Source organism: Cyclopterus lumpus, chromosome 6, assembly GCF_009769545.1.
Source record: "Cyclopterus lumpus isolate fCycLum1 chromosome 6, fCycLum1.pri, whole genome shotgun sequence".
Lineage (NCBI taxonomy): Eukaryota > Metazoa > Chordata > Actinopteri > Perciformes > Cyclopteridae > Cyclopterus > Cyclopterus lumpus.
In genome coordinates this window covers 10999755-11023645 of record NC_046971.1, presented here as the reverse complement: position 1 = coordinate 11023645, position 23891 = coordinate 10999755, and the positions used below count along the sequence as shown (strand labels likewise).

The following is a 23891-nucleotide window of genomic DNA, read 5'->3' as shown; positions in this document are numbered from 1 at the left end:
TATTTAAACTTAATTTTCTTTCAATTAATGTTCCAAAAAAAAAGACATTTTCTAGTTAATATATGTTGATATTAAAATACGTAATAAAATGATATATTACAAGACATATTTTAAATCGGTTGTATTGTTTTATTCATCACTGTTTATATAGTTTATATTTTGCCATTACACACTTGGAAAAAAAGCACAGTTTTTTTTTATTATATTGAACACACACACTGAACATGTTCATTATTGTTCAAATGAATCTCCAAATAAGAAACAGTATATATAATTACTATTCACTGGTTATTGATTTACTGAGGTAACGTTTTGGGCTTTTTCTTTCCTAATGTTTTCAACATCTAAGATTGGAAAATTGTATTTAGTGTTTATATATGGTGGTGCTTTGTGAAGCCCTTCCTAGAAATGAGCCTGGCTTATGCACCACCACAGACTGTCTCTGCAAACTTGTTGTTACCGACTAGTATGAAGAGGCTTCAAAGTCAATATTATAGGTTTCTCTGGTAGAAGAATGAGCTCAAAGGTACTCTGCACTTCCACATGGCGCTGTTTCTCCACTTGGAAGTTCTCAAGCATCTGCAAACACAGAAGATAATGCACACAGTTAATATGCAGCGTAAATGAGCTGCAGAATACTCTCTAATCTCTAAATATCTCACATGGATAAGGAAGAGTTGCATCTCCGCCTCAGCTATTCTGCGTCCTAAACACTGACGGGGGCCGAAGCCGAAGCCCAGGCTCCTGAAGTAGTGCGTCTCTGTCCTCAGCCAGCGGGAGGGCTGATACTGCTCCGGACGAACAAACACTTTGGGGTCTCGGCCCATGGCATACAGTCCTAACTGAACCAGAGTCTAAACACAAACACATAGAAACAAAAAGAGCTGAACAGGGCTCCGACACTATGCTTAACACTGGCTTAGTTTGCACAACAGTGCTTCAATACGAAAACATTTAATATTTTTAAGAGCCTCTCACCCCAGCTGGGATGTGGTAGTTTTGAATAATGATATCTTGTGTTATGTATCTTTGCAAGCTCACTGCAACTGGGTGTAACCTGAGGAATCGGAGGGGAACATCTATATTAAAGGACACTTGCAAGAAGATGGCAGAACGTGGTAAACTACAAAAGGTCATGTTCTATGAATTAGTGGAAACTATTTCCCAAACAACTGGCATCTAACATCTCTACAGTCTCATTACATATCTGACACTGCCATGTTTTACACCTCAGTGTTTCCTTCAGAGCTCCTTTGACCAATGGAATCCGTTTCAGCATATCCAGCATGTCTCCCTGGCTTTCAGCCCGGGCTGCAGTCACCTCTGCTCTCAGCTCCTCCTGGAGGCTGGGGTGCCGAGCAAGTTCATACAATGTCCACAGCAGCGTTATAGAAGTCTGAAACGCACACAAAGAATTATGCAGAAAGCCAAAAAGAAGTCGCATTCTTGAAAATAAATAATTATATTTTTGTTCATACAGTATCCACTCCTCCAGCCATTAGCTCAGTGATACTGGCCTTGATGTCTTCAATGGACAGCTTGTCCAGCATGAGCAGGCTAGCCAAGACTCCTGGGTATTTCTTTGAAGTGCCATCTTCCTGACGTAACTGCCTGTAGATGTTGTGAATGCAGCGGTCCGCTGATGCACCAAAACAATATCAACGTAGTGAGAAACAGAAGTGGGAACCTCCTGGTGCCAGTGAAAGCAATAGTTAAAAGGTTCATCCTGTTTGTTTCCTACCTTGGTTGAAGATCCCATCCCAAGCCTGCACATGGTCCCGCCACACCTTCGCTCCAATCCGCCTCAACAGAGCAGGAGGGATGTACAGCATGGGGGAGGTAGTCTTGAACATCAGGGTGATGCAGTCAATGAAATGTTGAGCTTCAGGATCGATGTAGTCCAGCATCAAACCGAGACGCTCCCCATACAGAACTGAGCTCACCGCTGTGAAGAACAGACCAAACATGAGACAAAATACATTCTTCATGGAGATAAAAGAGGTTAGTCATACTTACACTCCAGTGCATATTTAAAAAGCTCTTGAGAAAGGTCGGTGGTCCATTTGTTCTGGCCATTTCGCTTTATCTTTTTGTGAACTCTGGCCACAAAATCCTGCCCAACTTCGTCCAGCAAAGGCACAAAGTTTTCCAGCATCTTTGGGGAAATCACCTCCTTGTTGAGAATCACACGGTTTAATCTCCAGTCTTCTCCATTCCTTTGAGAAGACAACGTTAACTTCAACTCACAAGGAAACTAATTGGCACAGTAACATTTAGTAAACCCTTGATTCCACAAAACAGTCAAAATATTGGTAAAACAGAGTTTATACATGTAGAAGGGGATAATTAGAGCACATACTTTAACAGAACTCCATATTTGAGATTCCTGAAGTCTCTGTATGACGTCCAGGCTTCAACTTTCAGCCTTTTAGGATGATGGCCCTCTGCTTTGAACAGGATAGCAGCATCTTCAGGGTTGATGATATTCACACTTTCATAGTAACCTACTTTTTCTCTGATAGAGAAAAGGGTTAAAAATGCCATATCAGATGTTTTGTTTTCAGAAAACATGACATTGTGGATATTCTGTCACAAATACTTAGATGCAAAAAATATTTACATTTGGACCAGAACGTTCATTTCAAACGCAAGTCATTTGTTTTGTCTACTTATGTTACTGTTTACTTAAGATAGACCTTGACGATGAGTGTCATGTATAAGTATTTTATTTAAGAATGATGCCTTCCATACCTGTAAATGGGTCCAAAAGTGTTGAAGTTCTGTAACATGATGCGATGAAGGTTTTTGAAGCCATCCAGTTTCCAGAAATTATACAAGTTGGCCACCCCATTTTTCCACAGTCCAGGAATCTCATTAAAAGGCCTGACAATGCTGCTGCTGTCTGAGTCCACCTGTCTGACCACCGGCATACTGCTGCCGCAGCGCACACCTGTTGTCAGCTCTCTTATCCAGGACAGGGACACCGTCACGGGGCTGCGCCACACACTCCACCTGGCCATCCCGACAACACAAATTCTCACTCTGCTCTACCTTCAACAGCTTCGCTGGCTTTCCCAGGGACATCTGTTGCAAAACAAGTAGGCTGGTCTAAATAGTCTGCCCCCCTTTGCTGATCAAGGCTCTCCAGTTGAACAACACAGCCTATTAGTATTTACCAGTGTATGCAGCATTACTTACTGAATATGTAATCTTGTATAGCACCCTACAATCATCTGTATGTAAAAAGTGAGACTATGACGACTGACATTAGGCCTAAAGACCTTCAGAAGGTTTGTGGTCTTTGTAAACAAGCATTTGCTTTCATTTGTGAAGAAAGACAAGGCCATAAGAGAAACTCTGTTTATAACAAATGTAATTAACATATACAGTACTGTACCTCTAAAAAATAAGATTTAATAAATACACATGGAGATGCTATGAACCTCATTTCTTAAAGCTAGGGTTGGGAATGTAAGGGAAATTCCTCTGATTATTCACAATGCAACCATGTTAAATTTCCTTTTGTTTGATTATGCACAAAAACATTTATTGTATTTGTTGAAATTCTCTTCCCAATCCACCGGCACTGTAATAAGACCATCCAATAATTTTATTTGGGCCAAATTAACTACTAATATGTTCAATATGATAATTTTGATGGAGATGCTATGGAGGGAGGGTTTAAGGGACAGGCTTCCAGTCTTGCCTTCTGCAGCTTGTGCTGCAAGCTGCCTTCATTGTAAAACAGTTGACTTGGTTTTATGCTGGATGCTTTTTAAAATCTAATGTACTGTTTCTAATTTCTCAAGATTTCCAACCCTATTTAAGTAGCTTTATGAGTTCTTCCAGCTTCATGGCAGTCTTAATGTCTCCCTGGATTTTGAGTCTGCCACTGGTGTAGGCAGCAAATGGTTGGAGCCCGCCCTGGAACATGGCCAGAAGGTCGCTGCCACTTAAACTCAGTGTCACATCTGGCTCTCTGCACAAGGACCCTGTTCCAGCTGCACCGCTTCCTAAAGAACACACACAGAGCGATGGAGATACTTGATTTAGGTCACTGTACTTTTGTTTTTTATTTCACTTAAACAGTTGAGCTTTATTAGACAGATTGAGCACAACTTGCATGCAGCTGCTTGCTGTATCTCAATGGACAATGCTCTTATAATTGTGGCATATTTACAGTATTAAATTAACCATCACCTTGGCTCAGATCCACATAGTAACTGTGATGCTGTCCATCTTCCAAGCTTATGTTTAATTGAAAGCAGGCCCCAACCTGGCTGACCAAAGTTTCTGAGAGCACAAGCTTGACCCGGCCAAGCAGCTCTTCAACAGAACCGGATGTGGCTACAACTTCCTGAGGGCCACTGCTGAGCTCATCTGTAAAAGTGATGCTGTCGTCTGAAGAGAAAAGACAGAGGTGTATTATACAACATTATCAGAGTGGGTACATGTTGTACAAAAAAAGTTATGTTTGAGTGAGGCCATACCTTTTTGAGTCTGTGAAATGCCACTGTTGCCCAGAAATTGCATGGCTAACTGCTGAATGGAGCCAGTGAGGCCTTCAAGTCCAGGCACAGAAGGTGGCATGATGAGGGGTCCGGAGGGGCCTCCCTCAGGTGCTTTTAGTAGAGAGCCCAGGGTAAGCTCTACCCTGTTCACCTCCAGCCCCCAGGGTTGAGTCATCTCATTTATGTCCATCTGTACAGAGCAATAAAGAATGTAAGTTTGATGAGAAACAGTGAAAAGCCAGCAGAGAAAAGATCCAGTGTTGTCTCACCCCAAGATATTCTCCAAGTTTAACTCTCTCAGTCTGGATCTCCCTGACAGTCTTCTTAGACAGGCTGTAGGTCAAAGCCTTCTGTGCAGTCATCCTGGTTGAGGTATTCAGGTCCTGGACTGATAGTACTGACATGACGGGGCTCCAGATCCTGAACTGGATGTCTGCTCCCACTGACAGTATACCACCATCTAGAGTGATCACCTACAGTAGCAGAAGTACATGTTATATGGGCTGGACACCATTAAGACACAAGTGACATCAGTGTGACACATTAACTGTATTGAAATGCAGTTATGAATTACAGCGATGGTTCTGTGGTTACTTTCCCAAAAATGGAAAGGATACATTTTCTTAAACAGCTCATGACTGTGTGATAAATGCTTAAGCATAAAAAACAAAAAATTGCCATCTTCATTAAGTTTATGGGGGCAGATATGAGACTAAAAACAAAACATTCAGCACACTAACAGTGCACCAAGACTGCCACCTGTTGGACAAAATAAATCAAAACATATTTAGCTTGCTGTAATAATTCCACCTGTTCATACAGGTTATTAAGATTGACATGTAATGCACTTTCAATGACTTAATGGGGAACAAACTCCACAGTCGTCCTCCTGTGCAAAAATGTATTTAGAAGTGTATCTGAATTTATTTAATTAGTAAGACTTAATGTAAAAAAAAAAAAAAACTGTAGGAGGTGTCAATGAGTAAGAACTTGAACAAGTTGTCCATCACAACTGCTTCAGTAACTAGTGATGATCTCAGTGTAGTGGTTTACCTGGCAGGGAGGGATGTTGAAAGCACGGGTGCGCAGGTCTACTCTTTGCCACTGGTCAATGAGGGGCAGCACAAGGACAATACCAGGGCCCTTGGGAGGACCAACTCGACCCAGACGAAACACTACTATCCTCTGGTAGTTAGGCACAGTCTATGAACAAGGAGTCAGAGTTGTTTGTTTGTATTATCTTCAGTTAGTAGACATGCTGTAGGATTAACTGATGAGAAATGTCACCTTACTTTCAGTACAAACCATCCTGTTATAGGAAATGTTATGAATGTGAAGATGTAGACAAGGAAGATGACAATCAGGTTGCAGATCCAGGACAGCCATCCTTGGGAGGCATCTTAAAGAAAAGAAACAGAAAAATCAATCAGCATGGAATACAGTTTATGTCATCTCATCTGTGGCTTTAAGGTGAGCTTTCAACTTTGGATTGGAGACAATTCGAAAGCCTGCATGACAAACTGTGTGTGTGTTGTTTGAACTATGGAATTTTACCAGGCAGGAAGGGCATTAGGAAACAAGATGTTGCGTTATTGGAAGTTTGGGATCTAGTGTTTTAGAGGTTCACTCATCCTAGGAACTTAATTACAGGATATGTCATATGTTTTTTTTCCATTTGTCTCAGACAACTCCACCAACCTGTATACGTTCATTTGCAATGCTATGTAGTGTGATGGTCTTAGGCATATTTTGTACATACATTCATTATATATGTTATATACTTTATTTCATAGAACTCTTAACCCTACACTCACCACGTACAAAACAAGCTACTATATTTGATGTTAACTGCCTACCGGTGAAGTCGTTTTCAGAAACATTGGGGATGTTGTCAAAAGAAAACCCTTGGTAGTGGCCGCGCTGTGTGAAGCTGTTAGTGTCCACAAACAAGCCAGGAGTCCTCGGAAAGGTGGTGTCCTTCTGAGGGAGCTGCTGATACGACTTGCTAAACATTGTTAGGTAAAAAAATAATATATTTACTATTTCAGTACATGCTGCAGCTATCAGCCCCAACCTACCCTGTAAAAGTAAACAGAGTAGGTACTTTTACTAAAACGCAGGACGCTTTCGCTCACTGTGCTAGCTAGCGTGAAGTTCTTCCGTGTTTTGCTCCGGCTCTTCTTCTCTGTGTTTACTGACGGTTTGTAGGCTATTCAGCAGTAAATATGCTCACTACCGCCACCTAGCGTTCCTGCAGCCCAACTGTAGTTTACATTCCGGGACACACCATAGCCCCACAACCTTTTTCTTTCATGGTCTCCCGTTTTATATATATATACATACATAAAATGGGAGACCATACTGAGGTAAAAAAACTCAGTATCCTATACATACGCAATAATGCATGTCTAATTTTTCGGTCAAATAATCACATAATAATCACAGACCAACACTTGTAGCCTATGCTTATTTAAAGTTACTGTGATTGACTTTTGCCTGGTTATGAAACAGTCTTTAATACTGATGCCTCTATATGATATAGGTAAGTAAACAAGACCATCAGCAAGAAGAGTGGCTATTTCTATATAGTTATTCTTAAAGCTTGTCATCTGTGTCACTGGATCAGATTCTGTTGAAATCATGCAGGTTCACTAGAAACTCTTTCAGCTCAGTCTCCAGCGTGGCCTCCAGCAGTTCTGGAGGGAGAAAGGAGAGCTCAGCCGGCAGCAGCGTCTCCTCCTCCGGCCAGGAACAAAGGTTTGCCTTGTTGCTCCTACTGTACTTACTGGGAGCCAACACTGACATCACGCTGCTGGAAACCCAGACCGTATTGCTGGATTGCTGGATATCATCCGAGGATGTCCTCAGCATTAGCATTGGCTTTAAACTTCATGTCTGATACTTATACTGTGCAGCCCTGAGCTGCTAAAACTTCTACAGCAGCATCTTTTGCTGCAGCGTTGAATCAGAACCAGAACCAGGACCAGGAACACCCATCGCAGACTGTCAGGCTCTGTTGCAGGAAAAACTGCTCGGAAATACTACCACTATAGTCCACAGGGACAGCCAAAATCAACACAAAACAAAAGGTTCTTGTCCTAGCTTTAATAAGAATGCCATGAATTGTAATGGGTATTTTCAACAGCCTTATTGACTTATAGTGGGGAAACAATTCCTGTGAAAAGGGGCTATATCTATATTGTATAAAACCACAATATGTGAAACAAACAATCAGAAAACAGGTTGCTTGAGGGTTGGTTTATGGTGCTTTCCAAGCAAGTGTCATTTGGCTTTCTTCTTAGGGTTAGGGTTCTTCTTGTGTAAGTTTGTGTCTTAGTTTTTGAACATGTCACACAGCAGCTTCTCCATGGGTGTGCTGCCAATGGTTGTGTGAAAGAACAGCTGCTCTATCTTCTCAGAGCTCACAAAGTGGAGGGATGGCAGCAGAAGTAAAAGTCTCCCAAACCTTGATGGACAAGAGCAAAGGGCAGTGAACTTTCTGTTTCTGTTTAGACTTTTCTTTCACAAACTTGTGCGATGTTTTCATGTGTGAAGATCTTTGTAGTCTGTCAGAGAGAGAGTTACATCAGGCTTACCTGGCACCTTGGCTGGGGTATAGTGAATGGATGTGCTGACCCAACAACACCTGTGACTGGTCCTGTAGATTCTCCACCTGCTCTGGGTCTTTGAGGCTGTGTGTCTCTGCAAGTCAAACAGCATGTCATTAGTTACAATGTCCATTCAGTAACAAATGCATATGGCTAAAGGATTACCTCCTCACCTGGCTTGAACAGAACAATTGCTTTCAGGCAGGCAAACTCAGTAGGGTCAACAGCTAGGGCCTTAAAGCGATTAAAGACCTCTTGCAGGATGTGCAGGTCCGCTGTAGGGAGGCTGATCTTGGCCTGCTGTGTGGGAGAGAGATCTGGCAGAGACAGAAGAGGACAGCTGTCCATGGGCAGGGACCACTGGATGGCACACAAGAGGAACATCTCACTCCAAACTTCCTCCAGGAGAGTCACCTGAGGATGTCACATAAATGAAAGTGATCAGTCTTGTACACGATTTACGTATGTGTAAGTTGGTTTGGTGAATATACAAAAATGTGTCAGTCAGTCTCACCTGGTCTCGAAATGGCAAGTGAGCAAAAACAGGCAAATTCTTTGCCCACTTGACAGACACAAAGAGGAGTCGTGCCGATGTCTCATATATAGTCTCTGGACAGCTGGAGGTGTACGGAGACAGATGAGAGTCAGAGGGAGTCCGATCTCTCTCTGAATCATTGGTTGTCACATCAATATTCTCCTCCACTGTGCATTACAAAAGTAGAGACACACATATTTAGGCTAATGGGAGTTAAATATTGTATTATATTACAATATATATATTGTAATATATTATATTATATATTTTAGGTTTTGTTATTTTTTACAGTTTGATTATTTATTGTACTTGTTTTGTTCTGTTTTCTACTGATGAAGGATTATTTTATCTTGTGTTGAAATGCAATTACAATTCAGAAAAGAAGATTCTACATTTCTTATGTACCCACATATCACAGACATAAAAAGCAAAAGCAAATCATAAAGTGTATTTTTACATCAAAGTGGGTACTTAAGTTCATTTCTGTCATTTGATCTCACCATCCTCAGGCTCCAGTTTTGCACAGGTTTCTGCAGTTAGCAGGCTGACCATAAAGCGGTGGTAGTTATTGGGGTTGCTGCAGGGCTGTATGGTGGCTGAGTTGGTGACCAGAGGTTTGCAGTTGACTGATGAGTAGGGGGCGGAGGAGGTGAGCTCCCGTGTGGTGGCCAAGTGCTCCTTTTTAGTGTCCAGATTTATAGAGTCTAGACTGACATGTGCTGTGCTTCGAGGCTGTCGCTCATTCTGCACAGCTGCCAAAAGGACAAGTAAATAATATATTGTGTGAAAACAGACAAGGCGTTAGATCATTTGTTCAATGACAGAAATGATATACACAGATAATATACTCGACACAGTCAACTCAAATCAGATTCTTCTCACCATCTTTGTTCATGCCAGCTTGGAGACACTTCTTTAGTCGACATGCTTGGCATTGGTTACGATGGGCCTTGTCAACGGGGCACCTGCCAGTTCCAGCCTGACACCTGTGATATTGACAATTACAATTCTTAAGAGTTAAGCACTATGTTAAAATACAAATAAGTGTGTGTTACACTAGTTGTATTTCTCTATTAAACAAATAGTAATTGAGACTTCCCTATTAGATAAAAATGTTGCTCACCTGTAGATGAGTCTTCGTCTGACACTGCGCTTGAAGAAGCCACTGCAGCCGTTGCAGGCATAGATCCCATAGTGTTTCCCACTGCTCGAGTCACAACACACTGTACATAGCAGATCGTGGCCATTTGCTTTCCCTGGGACCAAACTTATTTCTGTAGAGGACAGATAGCAGAAATAAATACTCAACATTTTGCTCATCATTTAAAGGCTCAACAGACGTCTTAATTAAACAGATAGGTTTTACAAAAATAACCTATTTTAATTGTACACGCAATATACAACTAATATCATCCCTCTTTTATTTGCTGTACAGAATATATTTTCAATTATCATTTTTATTTAGGTGTTATTGTTTAGCACCCCTTGTTAGATATTTTATAACAAAACTGTTACAAATTACAACAAGCATTGGCTCACCTGCTTGAGGTCCATCTGTGAAGTCATTAGACGTGTAAGAAGAAAACATGTTCATTTTGGTCATGTGGTCCTCCATCTTTAGATAACCTGGCTTAATAAACAATGTTTAGACAGATAGAAAATTCCTCTTTCTCTTCTGTATGGAGTATTTTTTGTGTATTTGACTGGCTGGATCAACGCCTTTTTCATCTGAAGTGTAGACACATGGCTATGCCCCTAAAACACAAAATTGTAGTTATTTGCACTAAAGCTTGTAATTAAAGCCTAATTTCTTCAGAGATCATCAGAGAGTTACTCCAGGAATGCCCGATGATATAGATCCAGTGCTGTTGTCCTTTCTCTGGTCGTTTCTGATGTATGGGGAGTCAATAGAATCACTTCTTGTCTTCTTCTCTCTTTCTCTCTGCCAGAATGAGTGTGAGCTGTCTGGGGGCTTTCTAAAGGAAGACAAGGAGATTAGAACCAAGTGCTGTGTAAGCAAATGCTGATTTGTCATCCTCTTAATCTTTACTGTCTATTAGGGTAAATCAATCAGTCCCTCCACTTAAAACTTAAACTTTATTACGATAGCCATTTTACATACATACATACATACATACATACATACATACATACATGAAATTTGGCCTCTGCATTTAACCCATCCTTATTATTCTAGGAGCAGTGGGCTGCTATGAAGCCACTGGGGGTTCGAGGACATGTGAACTTGTAGGAGGCCAGGGATCGAACCGCTACTTTGTGGTTACAGGACAACCACTCTGCCCCCATGAGCACATCCACTCCACTTACAGGCACAACTGAACTCAACAAAGGACATTTACAAGAAAAAGAAAACAATATATTTGACCGCTCACCCATACTACTTTTAAATAGCTTCATAAATGTGGCTGCTGCATGGTAAAGTTCAGAGTCACCAAAGAGCCATCTATTTAAATTCTACCCTGTTAAGTCGTTACTTATAATGACTTTCACAAATCAGTTTATTCATTCTTAACTGACAGTTATTATAAGAAAAGCTTAAGTAAGTGTACAAGCAAAGACGCTTCAATGGTTGTCTCACCTATTGTAGGTCTGCTGGCCAAAATCACAATGATTAGTCTACTACTGCCCACAGTATTGACTTGAGGTTTTAGAAGTTAATTACAACAAGTGAACTGATCAACTAGCACTAATCAACAAGACACAAAACATAGCAATATGGACTATGTGTTCCACTTATAGTCCACAAGTATGGATGTTCCTCACCACCCGGTTAACAGGCTAGTCTTACACCATGCTTAAGACATTCCTTCTGCGCCATATTGGCCCTGTCAATGACAATAATGGCTTCAGGAGAATACAGCCCAAATCAGCAAAGTAGCTTAACCTTCCATGAAATGTGGTCTCCGTCTTGGAGGGGATAACGAATGAGAAGAAAAACAATTAGTGCAGAGATTGAAAGAGCAGCAACAAGTTGACTGCTCTCAGAAGCCCCCGTCTGCCTAATTAGTAACCCATGTGCAACTGTTATTGCAAGAGCACAACTGATGTTCTCTACACGCTAATATTTTACACGGTGGATGAGCACAAAGAAATATCAGAAAGGTCAATACATGTGCTCTGTATTTTAATACAGGTCTATCAAGCTGCAGGGATTGCTGAAGACATTATTGCATATAGCCAATGCCATCTAGTTCAGCTCATTAATCAGATAAAATGTAGCAAAGACCGTAAAGCTACAATGTGACTGCCTGCTGTGTCCACAGAATGATTTCTGTAATCCTTTAAGTCACTCTTGATTTTTAGGAAAACAATGTAGGATGGAAAACAGAGCTTTTTCTGTTGGCCTAAACTGGTGTAAAAAAGGATTACAATAGTTAGTCTAAGAGGGCTGTGCACTCAGACCTTGTTGAATCTAATGAGGTACAGATATGTTATATGCATGTTAATAGTATGCAGTGAATTGGCTTTGTATGATGCACCTCATAAGTACAGTATGCCACCACAAGTGGAACTAGAGACCATCTTGAAGTGGGATCCCACAAATCTGTCCAGGGATGTAAAGTTGAGGAGACCAATGGCCACTTCTCCACTTCCTACCACCTACTTCCAGTGTCTTTACTCAGCCCACAACCATCTTTGAACTTTGTATTTGTTCTTATCACAACTCCACACCTGTAAAGTGTTGTGACTGCTATGGTGGTGATAGGATCTGTCCACAGACAAATAATCACCTGACAAAGTACTCACAACCGCTTGTGTTGTGGTTCCTGCCACAGTAGGTGTCTCCAGGACATTTTACCATGAGGATGAAGACAGACTGACAAGGTAAAAATAATACACTCCATAACAGAATAGACTGCAGGTGCATCAGTAATGTATTTCATTCTCCTCATTTTGTTTGTCCATTTAGTTTATAGTGTTGTTGTAGTGCATGTCTTTGCTTTATGTAAAGCACTTTAAATTGCTTTACATTTATTGTTATGCAAAGCAGTGTTTGCTGCTGGGTCACACTAATTGCCTCGCTTTCCCCTGTGTACAACAAACAACAATTTGACTACAGCATCCATGCTCAAAGCAAATGAACCTGCCACAGACTAAACAGATATATACATGTGTGGCCAACAGCCCTGGCAGCTAGGCAGTACCTATACCTTGCATCCACTGGATAGTTAAACAGTTGAATAGAGTTAAAATAGTTCAAACGTGGCATCAGAATGTCTCAAATGCACCTTTAATAACTACTTATGATAAGATCTAGCAATTTTGACATAACAACTTTGGAAAGTTTATGCCCACTACAGTCTTTCACTGCGGTCCACGTAGCATTTGCATTTACAATACATTTTGGTTGCACGTTCAAAACAACTCTGTGATTGTGAATATGCCTAAAATACATATTTATATTTTCCAAAGCAGTACTGAGCATGGTAATCTGCAGTCCCATATCAGATTACATAACACAGGTGTTGCTCACATGTCAGGGGTGAGCTGATTATCTTCATACTAGACAGGAAATGTACATATAGCCGGCTAAAAAGTAATTTCTGAAGAAAATTATTGATCTTTCGGACCTTTTCAATTGTGAAACTTTGTATAACTCTTGTAATAATATCTTTACGCTGGTAAAATGTATGCCACCTAAATGAGTTACACATAAGCAATGTGTAACTCAGATTTACATCTTAGTGAAACATTTAAACATAATTAGTCTTTTCTGTCTTTTCTTGACTCTCCAGATGACGGCACAGGTAAGATGCTGCTGCCATAAGCAGTCACGTTTCTTCGCTCCTCAGCCCTGTGATTGTTGCGCAGATGTAGCCAATTTTTAGGATCCCGCTGCCATGAGCCAACTGGATGATTATGTATTTAGTGGAAACATTTATGATGACAGAGCCCTGCAGGTGATTGAACACACGTCACTAGTAAAACCCTAGCACATTTGCTTGGGAGATCAGACTGATCAGCTGTTGGTTGGTTTAACGACATCGTTATCTTTCTTATATTACAAGTTACTATTTGCTGTCGTCAGCTGCAGGACTTTTAGGACTGATAAAACAGGTGGCAACGTTGGCATAAAAAAACAACATTCTTACCAGTTTCTAATGAATAAAGGCAGTATGACCTGGCCTGATAATAATATCATGCATGCTGTGTTATAACATCATAAGCTTCTGTTACTCTGCACTCAGCATGTCTACCTGATTTCAAGTAACTGCGGAGAATGGACACGATTGCATGGTTAAGCTTTGTAGGTTCACTTCAGCAATTCATGTGGGCACCCCCATGTCAGATGAAGTGGAAGGATTGAGGTGTCAGCACTATGGCAACCAGGGATTGCCCCGCCTTGCCATCTGCTGCCATCTACTACTCTAATCCACACAATGAGAAAATTAGTTGTCTAAGTCCCTATCAAAGTCATGTCTGCTCAATTCAACAGGCAAATCAACATCAGTGAGAGACAATCCATGTTAGTGCTGACAAAAGAACTAAACAGCTTATTTGGTCTTCTAAATGAAAGCACTATAGTCTTTGGCATGGATGAAACAGAACATTAAAAATAAATAATGCACATTTTAGTGTAAATGAACATTACATGATTACAATGTTATTTCACTTGAAATGTTTTAATTTTATTAAACTAATTGTTTAACACCGTTAGCCATTGCCTTATTTTTTAGCTTATGATTCTCTGAGTCGAACAGTAAAAGTACAGCAATATTTTAAGTTTGAAATAATGTATTATATTCAGCAAGGTAATTATGTTAACACAACTCAAGAATTTAAAAGCAAAGCTGGCAGCCCCTCGAGGTCATGTAAGGGCTATACGAAACAAAAAGAAAATATATATTTTTTCCTAATATTATGAATATGGAGATAATAATTACATGGAATCCCTTCTTTCAATTTTCTAAAATATTAGAGAAATTATTTCTGCAACAATTGGATCTCTTTAAAAGGAACAAATAATTATTGAGTGAACATCAGTATGGATTTATGAAAAATAGAACTACTACCTATGCACTAATGGAGATGGTCGAAGGAATAACAAAGATACTTTAAATCACAGCAATAGCTCATTCTTGGCTGAAAAACTACTTGGATAATAGACAGCTATGTGTGCAAGTTAATGACATGGTGTCAGGACTTATAAGGCCACCTGTGGAGTACCACAGGGATTAGTCCAATACCTGTAATACTTTATATTAATGATATTTGGAATGTTACTAAATTATTATTAGTCATTTTTGCGATACAAATTAATTTTGCTCAGGAAAATGTTTAAAGGAACTTTTGTTTGCTATTAAAAGGGAGCTGGACATCCTCAAAACTTGGTTTGATGTTAATACATTGTCTCTTCATATAAAGAAGGGAACACACACACCCATAACACAACCCTGAAAAGAGGGAAATTAATTGATCACACGAAAGAGAACAACTCTTAGAGTAAGCAACTTCCTTCTGAGGGAACACACACACCCCATAACATGACCCTGAAAAGGGGAAAATAAAATGACCACCGGAAAGTGGGAGTTGGAATGTGCCCTCAAGGTAAGTGACTTGGTGACTGTGTGTATTTTTGCCATGCCTAATCTATTTAATATTAAACTCAATTCTTATAGACTTTATACCTGGATAGGGCATTTGGATGTAGAAGAACCGTACTCTACTGTAAAATAGGAACGGTGACTTGCGCCAGGGGCCGTTGGTCTCTAGACTCTCTTGAATCCAAGTATCCTTTGGCTCTAAATTATAAAATGCTGCTTACTCCACCTGACTCGTAATATAGCAGCAATAACTCGAATAGCAGCAGTTTTAGTTTATTTATTTTTTGACATTGAAATGTTTATTTTCACTGTAAAAACACCTGTATGCCTTTTTGTGTTGTATTGTTAACAAAACAAAGAATATGTATGTCATTCTCAACGTCAAGAAACCTGTAAGCCTTAGAAGATGGCCTCTCATCATCTTTCGAAAAAATACTTTCTAACAAAATATCTTTTTGGTGGAGTTTTTCCTGCTCGGTAGAGAGTGGTGTCATAAAAGCCCTTGTATTTTCATTTATTTTACTTTGAAATATCTGTTTTTGTCACTGTAAAAACATCTGCAAGCCTTAAAAGAAGGTCTCTATTGTGTTCATCTTCCCAGGAAATAATAAATACTTTATCTGACTTTCATTGTCCATTGGAGAGTGGTAATATAATATAAAATGTTATTTCATTTCTTTAGACAAGGAAATATGTTATTGTCACCGTCCTGCAAGCCTCGTGTTTATATTCACAAGAAATATTTTCCAACAAAAATGTATTTTGCAGGGGTTTTGCCCACTAGGGGGTGTCATAGTAGCCTTTTTATTTTAATAATAATTTGAAATATCTATTTTTGCCACTATAGACACATGCAAGCCTTGGAAGAAAGTTTCTCTTGTGTACATCTCTCCAAGAAATATTACCATTTTAGTGGACCAAAAATAGTTTGGGGAGTATTTCCTTGCCCACTAGAGTGGTGTTATAATAGCCCATTCAGTTTAATTATGTATCATGCGGTCTGTTATTTTGCAAGCCTTGGAAGGTCTCTCATGTTTATCTAAAATTATTTGTTGGCACTTTTTCCTACTAACTTTGAGAGTGATGTTTAAATGGTTTGATTTGGTTGTATTGTATGGCATTTATATATCATATATTGAGTTTCTGTGTGAAGTGTTCTCGTCATGTGCTTGGGTTTCCTCTGAGTACTTGTTTTCAAGGATTGATAACCTAGAACACGAAACTGGCAATATGTGTGGAAAAAGGCTGTCGATATTTTTATTTTTCAGTTTTTGATTTGTGTTGGCATTAGATTTGCAAACTGTTTCATCAAAATGCATATGCAGGGCCAGAATATTATTAATTTCTTTTTGGGAATAATTTTCCACTGTTCAAAGAGTTTCAAGAACAGCTGTTTTGAAGAAAAAAATAACTGTGACAACATCTGCACACCAACTTTATTTGATCATGTTGTCCAAGAGTACGAGATAAAAAATCTACAGTCCATATTTTGCCGTCATCAAGTCCAATTTAACATGACTGTTAACATGCCAGAGCGACATTGGAGGTAAAAGGAGCCGATCAGGAGTCATTTATTCTTTTACAGATTAACACCACAGCAAAGATTTGCCATCACCGACCAGTCTCCCAAAACAAACAAAATTAGCTCATTATATACACCTTCTCCATCCAATTAGCACCGAATGTGTACATGTATATGTAGATATATGTACAATAAATATCTACATGATTTCACCAATCCAAAGATATTAATGATTTACAAATGTTTACAATCCCTATAAATAGAGTAAGTTATCCACACCTAATTTATCGAAATAAACATAGCAACATATAACTTCCCTTCCCCCATACCTGCTTTATGTGGTTGATACTTCCCGGAACTATAAATGCACATTACTAAATAACTACAGTTAATGCGAAAAAGGATTTAGAAATTATATGTAATGAGATAAGTCCCTGAGAAAGCACTTTAATGTTTAAATACAGTTTTTAATACTATATAGAAACAATGTATAAAAGATGTCACACTACTTTAAAAAAAAGGCAGCTATGAGCTTAATTCCCTGGAAAAACCTTGCATTCGTAACCCATCCAACATCTTCAAACACCTTGGTACTCATGTTTGCAGTGTCCAACATACAGAGGCTCTGCTCTGATGCCACGCCTTGAGGAGAAAGAGAAGCAGACAGACCGATATATAATAAGCATACTTATGAGAATGTGCCCTGTGTCTTGTTAAGGTCTGCCAGCATTTAGCTTTTTACAGTTCCTGGATAGAAATGGTAAAGTACCTCACAAGCTTGCAGCGAAAGTCCTGCAAGCGAGGAAACGCCTTGTCCACACTGGAGGTCTGCTTCTCATCACTCCACAGTCTCTCTGCCGCAGCACTTGCCCTTGGCCTGTGATTGTGGGTGCAACCAGTGATTATTGAAGTGAATTTCATGCAATTGTTGTTAATATAGTAAGTTGATTAGTTTGATGAATTGAGATATCTTTTTAAATATTGTACCAAAGACGTGGAGTGAGATTGGTGGCATCAACATACTCCCCCCACATGCAGACTTCACCCCCGATCACCAGCTTCTTCTGTTCCGCAGTACCTGCGAGAGGATGGTGAAAAGCTTTGCTTCAATAATATGATAGGTATTAATGTAAAGATAGGCTGGTAATGAATTTACAATCCATCAGAATCTTCACTTCAAATGTATCACACCACTTCAAATAAAAACTCAGCAAGCCAATGTTTAAATTGGCCTCTACATCACCAGCACATAACTGACCCAGGTTATATATTATGATATTACTTTGGCATGCACACACCAGAAAAGTTCAGTGGCTGCACGGTGTAGTAGTTACGCCAGTCCTGGCCATAGGAAATGTGGTTGATGTACCATGGGGCGGCCAGCAGGACCCTCATGCCAGCTTTGGTCATCCTGCTGAGCTCTTTCCTATAATTAGCTGGGGAACCCTTCCAGATGTGCAGCACTGTGTCCTTAGGAATCTGAACAGGGTGAGAAACAACATGCTGTCTTGCCCTTCTGTGATATATTGCAACTGATCTGACTGTTTACATATAGTGTTTATATATATACATATATATATATATAGCTTTTTACCGGCATGGTTCTCTGAATGTGTACCCCTCAATGGGGCAAAGCATCTGAACCTTGCAACTGAACTCAAATAGATTTATTGAAATCAGCTCTTATGCTGCAAAGGCCTAGTCTCTCCAAAACTAGGCAGTTAATAAAACTAAAAGCCTCGCCAGAATATCCTTTTTACAAAATATCACCTTCTTAAAGCATACAGTGTGGACTGTACATGAGGGTACTTTAACCAAAGAAAAGGGGAACTGAATTGTATAACGATATGCCTGCAAGAATGTGTACATCTAGAATTAATAATTGGTTAATTTAATTTGAATTTGGTAAAGTATTGTGTACAATACCATTACGTTATCAAAGCACATTTGTTTTAATTATTTGTAGTAAAATTCGTTAGCAGAGCTGATTACAATTTCTAAATCAACAGAAATGCCCAAAAGGCAGAGTACAGTTTTAAGATGGAACATTTAGTAACCAGCATGATGATTTATTGGTAGTTTATCTGATAAGCAACCGGAATTGAAAACAAATACAGTCCGCATTTGACAAACATACATCTTTCACATGTGCCAGGCCTTTGCTTTAATAATTTGAAGCAAGGAGCTTTGTTAAATTACTGCCAATGGCAATATTGTTATACTTCTGTGTGTAGGGAAAGAGTGTGCATGTTATGCATGGAGCATCAGACAGCATTGAGAGCGTGTACCACCACTTGGGACACCACTCAGTCGCTGTGTCCCAATTCCATACTAATTCTAAATTGAGTACTGTTTGTTATAATTTCACACTGGACAATTTATTAAAAAGTGAATTGATTTCTATACTTTAAAAGTTTCTGTACTGTACATCATGTATAGAATTAGTATACCGGATGGAATTTGGACACAACATATGTCTCTGTAACATTAATGGAGTCTTCACTGCCACCAAGTGATATTGCTATAGAACATTCGGTGTTGCACAATCAAAAGGGTTTGGTTGTGGATATCCTAAAACAAGTTTCACCTGTAAACTATTTTTAGAGACAAAAGCCACAGCAGAAAATACAACTCAAACTAGCCACAGCACGCAGAGTATGTTCTGACCCTTGAAGGCGAGGGGCCACACTGTATAGAAGCGGGCCCAGTTGTGTGTGGGCCCTGGCTGGTCCAGATACCATGGAGAGGCCAGAATCACCCGGAGCCCCACGTTAGCCACCCTGCGCACTTCACACAGATAACAGCCATCTTTCCATACCTCCACCACTGATGGAGAGCTACGCTGCAACACACTGCTAGAGACTATCAAACTTACAAGAACTGATTGTGTGATACATTCGCTTTTCTTTATCAGTATACTGTGAAATAATATTAGTCAATGGGTTCAAACCATTAAACCTGCTGAGGTCAACCGTATATCGGTATTTAACGAAAACCTTCCAGTACTCAGTAACACATTATGTATCCATATTATGTGACAATTACCAGCCTATTTAAATTGCAAAGAGCAGATGGGGAAAAAAATGCAGAACAAAAGGGGTGTGAAATATTTGTGACAAAATAAATGGTCCACGTTTATAAATTGAAATATCTCCTTCAGCGAATGCACATGCAATATAATATAGAAAACAAAAAAATTATAGTCTAGACAAGTATACTAGAAAATAAAGCAGCGCTTGTTTTAGATGCCTGGATCTGCACCAAGCTACAAGTGGTTAAACAATGGTTAAATGTAATAGTAATAGGAACCTTTACTGATGTACAGTGAACACATGGTGTTGCTGCAATGACAGGAAAATGTTCAGCATTTCAAATATTGATATTTGTGAGCATGTTAATCACTGCTTATCTGCAAAAGGCAATATAATGCAACCATGTACAAGCATTGAACAATGGATCATTATAAACAATGTCTAAAATGTATTTGAGCCTATATGAACATCACAGATAAATATTATATTAATGTATACTGTATATTATATCAGAGGTGTTATTAGTTGGGGTGTACTTACTAGTTCATGGTAGTCAAACACATCCTGCCAGACGATAGCTGTCTTGTTGAGGAATGTAGTGATATTCACAATGCTGTAAATATATAATAATAGAGACATTAATGACATTGGTAACTTGGTGTATATCCCTGAGCTTTCTACATTACTGAGTATGTTCCCCTTCTCACAACCTACTTCTCCATGTAGAATGCTTCCAGTTTGGTGAAGTCTACTCCAAATCCCATCTTCTGCATGAATGCACGAACATCTGGGTTGGATTTCCTATGGAAACAAGCGGGGAGAATCTTTTTTGTTTGTTGGTAAATGTATTAATATGTTCCTACATCAACTACCTGAGACAAGTTATAAACATTTTCTACATTCCCCTTGCTTTAAAAAAAAAGCCAATTCTAAACAGATGAGAACAAATTCACTAACAATATTAACAAACCAAAGTGATCAAAACCAGGTCAGTCAGTAAGCAGGAATTTAAGTTATCTGTCACATTTCAACCTACCAGCAGGAGAAGTTCACCTCATCCCCTCCTAAGTGGATATAGGAATCAGGAAACACTGATGACACTTCCTTCAATAGTGTCGCCATGAACTGGTAGGTGGAGGGTAACGCTGGATTAACAGGACCAAAAGCACCTGACGGGGTGCTCCCACTGTAGCAGGGAGTCAACAGGTCAGACTGCCCTAAAGAATGAATGGTAATTAATCATTTTGTTCAAATACATTTCTTGTATTATCTGTTGAGTGTAGACATTTGTTGCTACTGATGTTGCCATAAAAGCCCCCCAGGTAGGAAGGGAATCAAACTAGAAGATTCAGTTTATAGTCTTGGCTTGCAGGTTCGGCAGACAGGATTTATGTTGGGCCAAACCAGGCCTAATGCCAAGTAATTTGTATGTTGAAGGTCAAAGAGCTGGGATAATTTGGATAAGACAGTCGTTTAAGAGTACAATTTACCTTTTCCCCATGATTTGGTGTGGCCGGGTGAATCAAACTCAGGAAGAACCCTTATTCCCCGCAGCCTGGCATGTGAGATCACCCTTCTCACATCTGATTGTGTGTAGATGTGAGTCATTGGATGGAAAGCCCCCTGAATCAGAGCCAAAAGTTTTTGTTTAGGGTGGATGCAACTTTTCAGTATTTTAAATCATGAATCCACATGCAGTAAGTAGCCTGTTAAAAATGTAGGATAATACAAAAATAAACAAGTTGTCATAATGTGCAGGGTGATGGTGCACATAAGTGTAAATGGCTTGTTCTTTCTCATTACTTCATCCACAGGACATACCTTACGGGAAAGGTCTGGAAAGGTCTGGCTCTGGTAAGGGAAGGAGGGGTCATCAACAATGTGCCAATGAAACACATTGAACTTACTGTAGGCCATTGCATCCTAACAAGAAAGAAGTTTGTTAGTACCACTGGATGAAAACAGAAGGCTGAAATTCAGATTATGTCATTTGATTATTACCAGAGTTTTTAAAATGGCATGCACTGGTATGAAGTGACGTGAAGTGTCTAACAAAATTCCCCTGAACGGAAACCGGGGGAAGTCGTCAATCTCAGTCTGGTTCACAAAATACTAAAAGAAGGAAGAAAAAAACGGAGAAAAAAAAATTGCATAATTGATCCACCCCAAACCTTAATCAAGCTTTATAATATGGTGAGAATGTGTATTCAGTAAGTCATAGCTTTAGTGGACTCTTGAGTTTCGAGCGTTTGCAAAATTCAGACTTACTGAACCAAAATCATCTTGATACACCAGCTGACTGAAGGTTTCCAGACCTGTGTTTAATCAGAGGATATAGAATATAGAATAGGCAATCAATAAGAGCTAAACAGATAACAGTGGGATGCTTAGATCAGTTCATACACTTTGGGTGAGGATTTCAGTACAACAACCTTTGATGGAACCATAGCCTTCCCTTTGCCAACGGTAGTGGATTGTTAACATGTCTGTTTTATTTATTTGTACTTTTGTACACACGTCTTTTTATTTTGTTTATACATGTTCTTCAAAAAGATATTGGCTATAATCACCTCTTACTGCACCCCACACAGTTTCCGCATTCAGTGATGCTTTTCCAGCAGAGACACTCAGATTATCTGGAAATAAAAGTGAGGGGGATAATACATCAAACCCCACTGATTGTTTTTTGCCAATGTGACTTTTACCTGTGGTGCTGTGTCTCAAATAAATGTGTTGATACTTACACTTCTCAGATGAGTCCTCATGTGGGTAACTCTCACAATCATCATGGTCAACATTGATCTCAATATGAAATGGTTTATCCTCTAAGAATCGCAGAACACCATTTCCTGTTGGTCATAAAAATATGATTATCATGTTTTGTAGGTCCGTGCATAAAGTATAATGTATCTATCTGCCTTTGTGCATTAAATATGGAAGCCCATTTTGGCAGTAAAAGAACAAAATAAGATAAAGATTTAGCTGTGATAATAAAAATATCCCCATGGTAAGTCATAATTACTGAAGCATATGTGCACTTACTTTCTCAGAATTTCAACTTTCTATTTCATAATTTCGACTTTCTATCTCATAAATATGACTTTCTATCTCATTATTATGACTCATCATGGGGATACTTTTATTATCACAGCTACATTTTCATCTTATTTTTTTCTTTTACTGACTAATGGGCTTCCGTAATTACACAATGTGAACAATGGCAGATCAATTATACTTCCTGCATAGGCCTTTTGTAGAGGTTTTGTAGAACCGGATACGGTGCCTTCACAATCTCATTTTGACAATGTTACTGTAAAACTGCCATTATTCTATAAACATATACGTGCCATTTTTAAAACACAAACATTACGCTGTGCGGTACTGGTCCATTGCCATTGAGGCATTTTAGAGTCGGTAGGCCTACACAGGCTGACTGATGACCTGCTTTGTCTACAAAGCCCATTGATCTGTAATTGGGTTAATTTACATTTTAATTTAAAGTGTTCGTCAATGTACACTGCCCCTCTTGAACAAATAAAAAAACTGAAACTTGATATTTACCATTTTTACCTTTTAACTCCAGCAATAAATAGTCTTTATGCCACCTCACTTTATTACTTACCAGTGTAGTCTGGAAAGATAAGAGAGTAATATCTTATGAACGCAGCATCCAGAACCGAGCAGCCAAACTGTGCGGCCGACTGTCTTCCGTATCCAAAGTAGAACGCTTGTGGGTTCAGAGGGTATCGCTCGATCGAGGAGGTAAAAATCTGCGGTAATGGCCACACTCCCTCCACTGTGTGTTGGCCAAGCGGGAGGACAATAAGTAGTAGAAAATACAAATGTGAACAAGTATATCGTCCGAAACTAACCAAACCCGTAGTTTCCATGTTCCTCAACTCAAAGTCAAACTGCAGTCAAGCTGAGCCAGTCAGGTGAACAAGAGCATGAAGTCACATGACTGGGGCCCCATGTATGGGTGTTTTGTTTATTGTTGAATCGAAATGTACAATAAATGATTCATACGGTTTTTAAATGTCGTCTATCTTTATTTAGACACACGGGGTGTACATATGTGTTGTTGTACATTTACATAATACACAACATTAATTCTACT

General features: G+C 39.4%; 4 protein-coding genes across 4 annotated transcripts; all 4 read right to left on the bottom strand.

The window, feature by feature from the left end:
- Positions 1-132: 132 nt before the first annotated feature.
- Positions 133-3229, bottom strand: LOC117732577 (cholesterol side-chain cleavage enzyme, mitochondrial). The gene is made up of 9 exons (XM_034535598.1): positions 2752-3229; positions 2360-2515; positions 2017-2216; positions 1742-1945; positions 1479-1639; positions 1230-1396; positions 979-1057; positions 663-854; positions 133-579 (listed from the first exon to the last, which is right to left on the bottom strand). Exons 1-9 carry the CDS (start codon positions 3018-3020, stop codon positions 457-459), a joined length of 1551 nt encoding a protein of 516 aa, XP_034391489.1. The 5' UTR covers positions 3021-3229; the 3' UTR covers positions 133-456.
- A 117-nt stretch (positions 3230-3346) lies between these two features.
- Positions 3347-6707, bottom strand: stoml1 (stomatin (EPB72)-like 1). Its single transcript, XM_034535599.1, has 7 exons — positions 6368-6707; positions 5804-5910; positions 5565-5714; positions 4781-4984; positions 4491-4701; positions 4201-4401; positions 3347-4013 (listed from the first exon to the last, which is right to left on the bottom strand). The coding sequence occupies exons 1-7, from the start codon at positions 6522-6524 to the stop codon at positions 3820-3822; spliced, it is 1224 nt and encodes a 407-aa protein (XP_034391490.1). The 5' UTR covers positions 6525-6707; the 3' UTR covers positions 3347-3819.
- Positions 6708-7831: 1124 nt separating this feature from the next.
- Positions 7832-10352, bottom strand: nr2e3 (nuclear receptor subfamily 2, group E, member 3). Its single transcript, XM_034535590.1, has 8 exons — positions 10194-10352; positions 9778-9928; positions 9537-9640; positions 9155-9406; positions 8634-8821; positions 8293-8533; positions 8108-8213; positions 7832-7977 (listed from the first exon to the last, which is right to left on the bottom strand). Exons 1-8 carry the CDS (start codon positions 10267-10269, stop codon positions 7845-7847), a joined length of 1251 nt encoding a protein of 416 aa, XP_034391481.1. The 5' UTR covers positions 10270-10352; the 3' UTR covers positions 7832-7844.
- Positions 10353-16637: 6285 nt separating this feature from the next.
- On the bottom strand, positions 16638-23753 carry hexa (hexosaminidase A (alpha polypeptide)). The gene is made up of 14 exons (XM_034535233.1): positions 23397-23753; positions 22519-22623; positions 22345-22410; positions 22043-22089; positions 21776-21886; positions 21596-21697; positions 21265-21397; positions 20811-20991; positions 20489-20575; positions 20315-20387; positions 18041-18221; positions 17730-17820; positions 17512-17619; positions 16638-17384 (listed from the first exon to the last, which is right to left on the bottom strand). Exons 1-14 carry the CDS (start codon positions 23662-23664, stop codon positions 17321-17323), a joined length of 1617 nt encoding a protein of 538 aa, XP_034391124.1. The 5' UTR covers positions 23665-23753; the 3' UTR covers positions 16638-17320.
- Between the last annotated feature and the right edge of the window lie 138 nt (positions 23754-23891).

Bases quoted from the DNA above. Each gene is read 5' to 3' on its own strand.
- LOC117732577 (XM_034535598.1), bottom strand. From the start codon at position 3,020: ATGGCCAGGTGGAGTGTGTGGCGCAGCCCCGTGACGGTGTCCCTGTCC. The intron at 1,946-2,016 runs GTAAGTATGACT...TGTTCTTCACAG, and splicing joins TTTTAAATATGCACTGGAGT to CGGTGAGCTCAGTTCTGTAT. The intron at 1,640-1,741 runs GTAGGAAACAAA...TTGGTGCATCAG, and splicing joins GGATGGGATCTTCAACCAAG to CGGACCGCTGCATTCACAAC.
- stoml1 (XM_034535599.1), bottom strand. From the start codon at position 6,524: ATGTTTAGCAAGTCGTATCAGCAGCTCCCTCAGAAGGACACCACCTTT. The intron at 5,911-6,367 runs GTAGGCAGTTAA...CTTTTCTTTAAG, and splicing joins TTCTGAAAACGACTTCACCG to ATGCCTCCCAAGGATGGCTG. The intron at 4,985-5,564 runs GTAAACCACTAC...CTGCTACTGTAG, and splicing joins TCAACATCCCTCCCTGCCAG to GTGATCACTCTAGATGGTGG.
- nr2e3 (XM_034535590.1), bottom strand. From the start codon at position 10,269: ATGGAGGACCACATGACCAAAATGAACATGTTTTCTTCTTACACGTCT. The intron at 9,929-10,193 runs GTGAGCCAATGC...TGTCCTCTACAG, and splicing joins CACAGATGGACCTCAAGCAG to AAATAAGTTTGGTCCCAGGG. The intron at 7,978-8,107 runs GTAAGCCTGATG...TTGTCCATCAAG, and splicing joins TACCCCAGCCAAGGTGCCAG to GTTTGGGAGACTTTTACTTC.
- hexa (XM_034535233.1), bottom strand. From the start codon at position 23,664: ATGGAAACTACGGGTTTGGTTAGTTTCGGACGATATACTTGTTCACAT. The intron at 21,698-21,775 runs GTAATAATCAAA...CTTTCTTGTTAG, and splicing joins ATGCCATTTTAAAAACTCTG to GATGCAATGGCCTACAGTAA. The intron at 17,620-17,729 runs GTACAATATTTA...CCACAATCACAG, and splicing joins AATCTCACTCCACGTCTTTG to GCCAAGGGCAAGTGCTGCGG.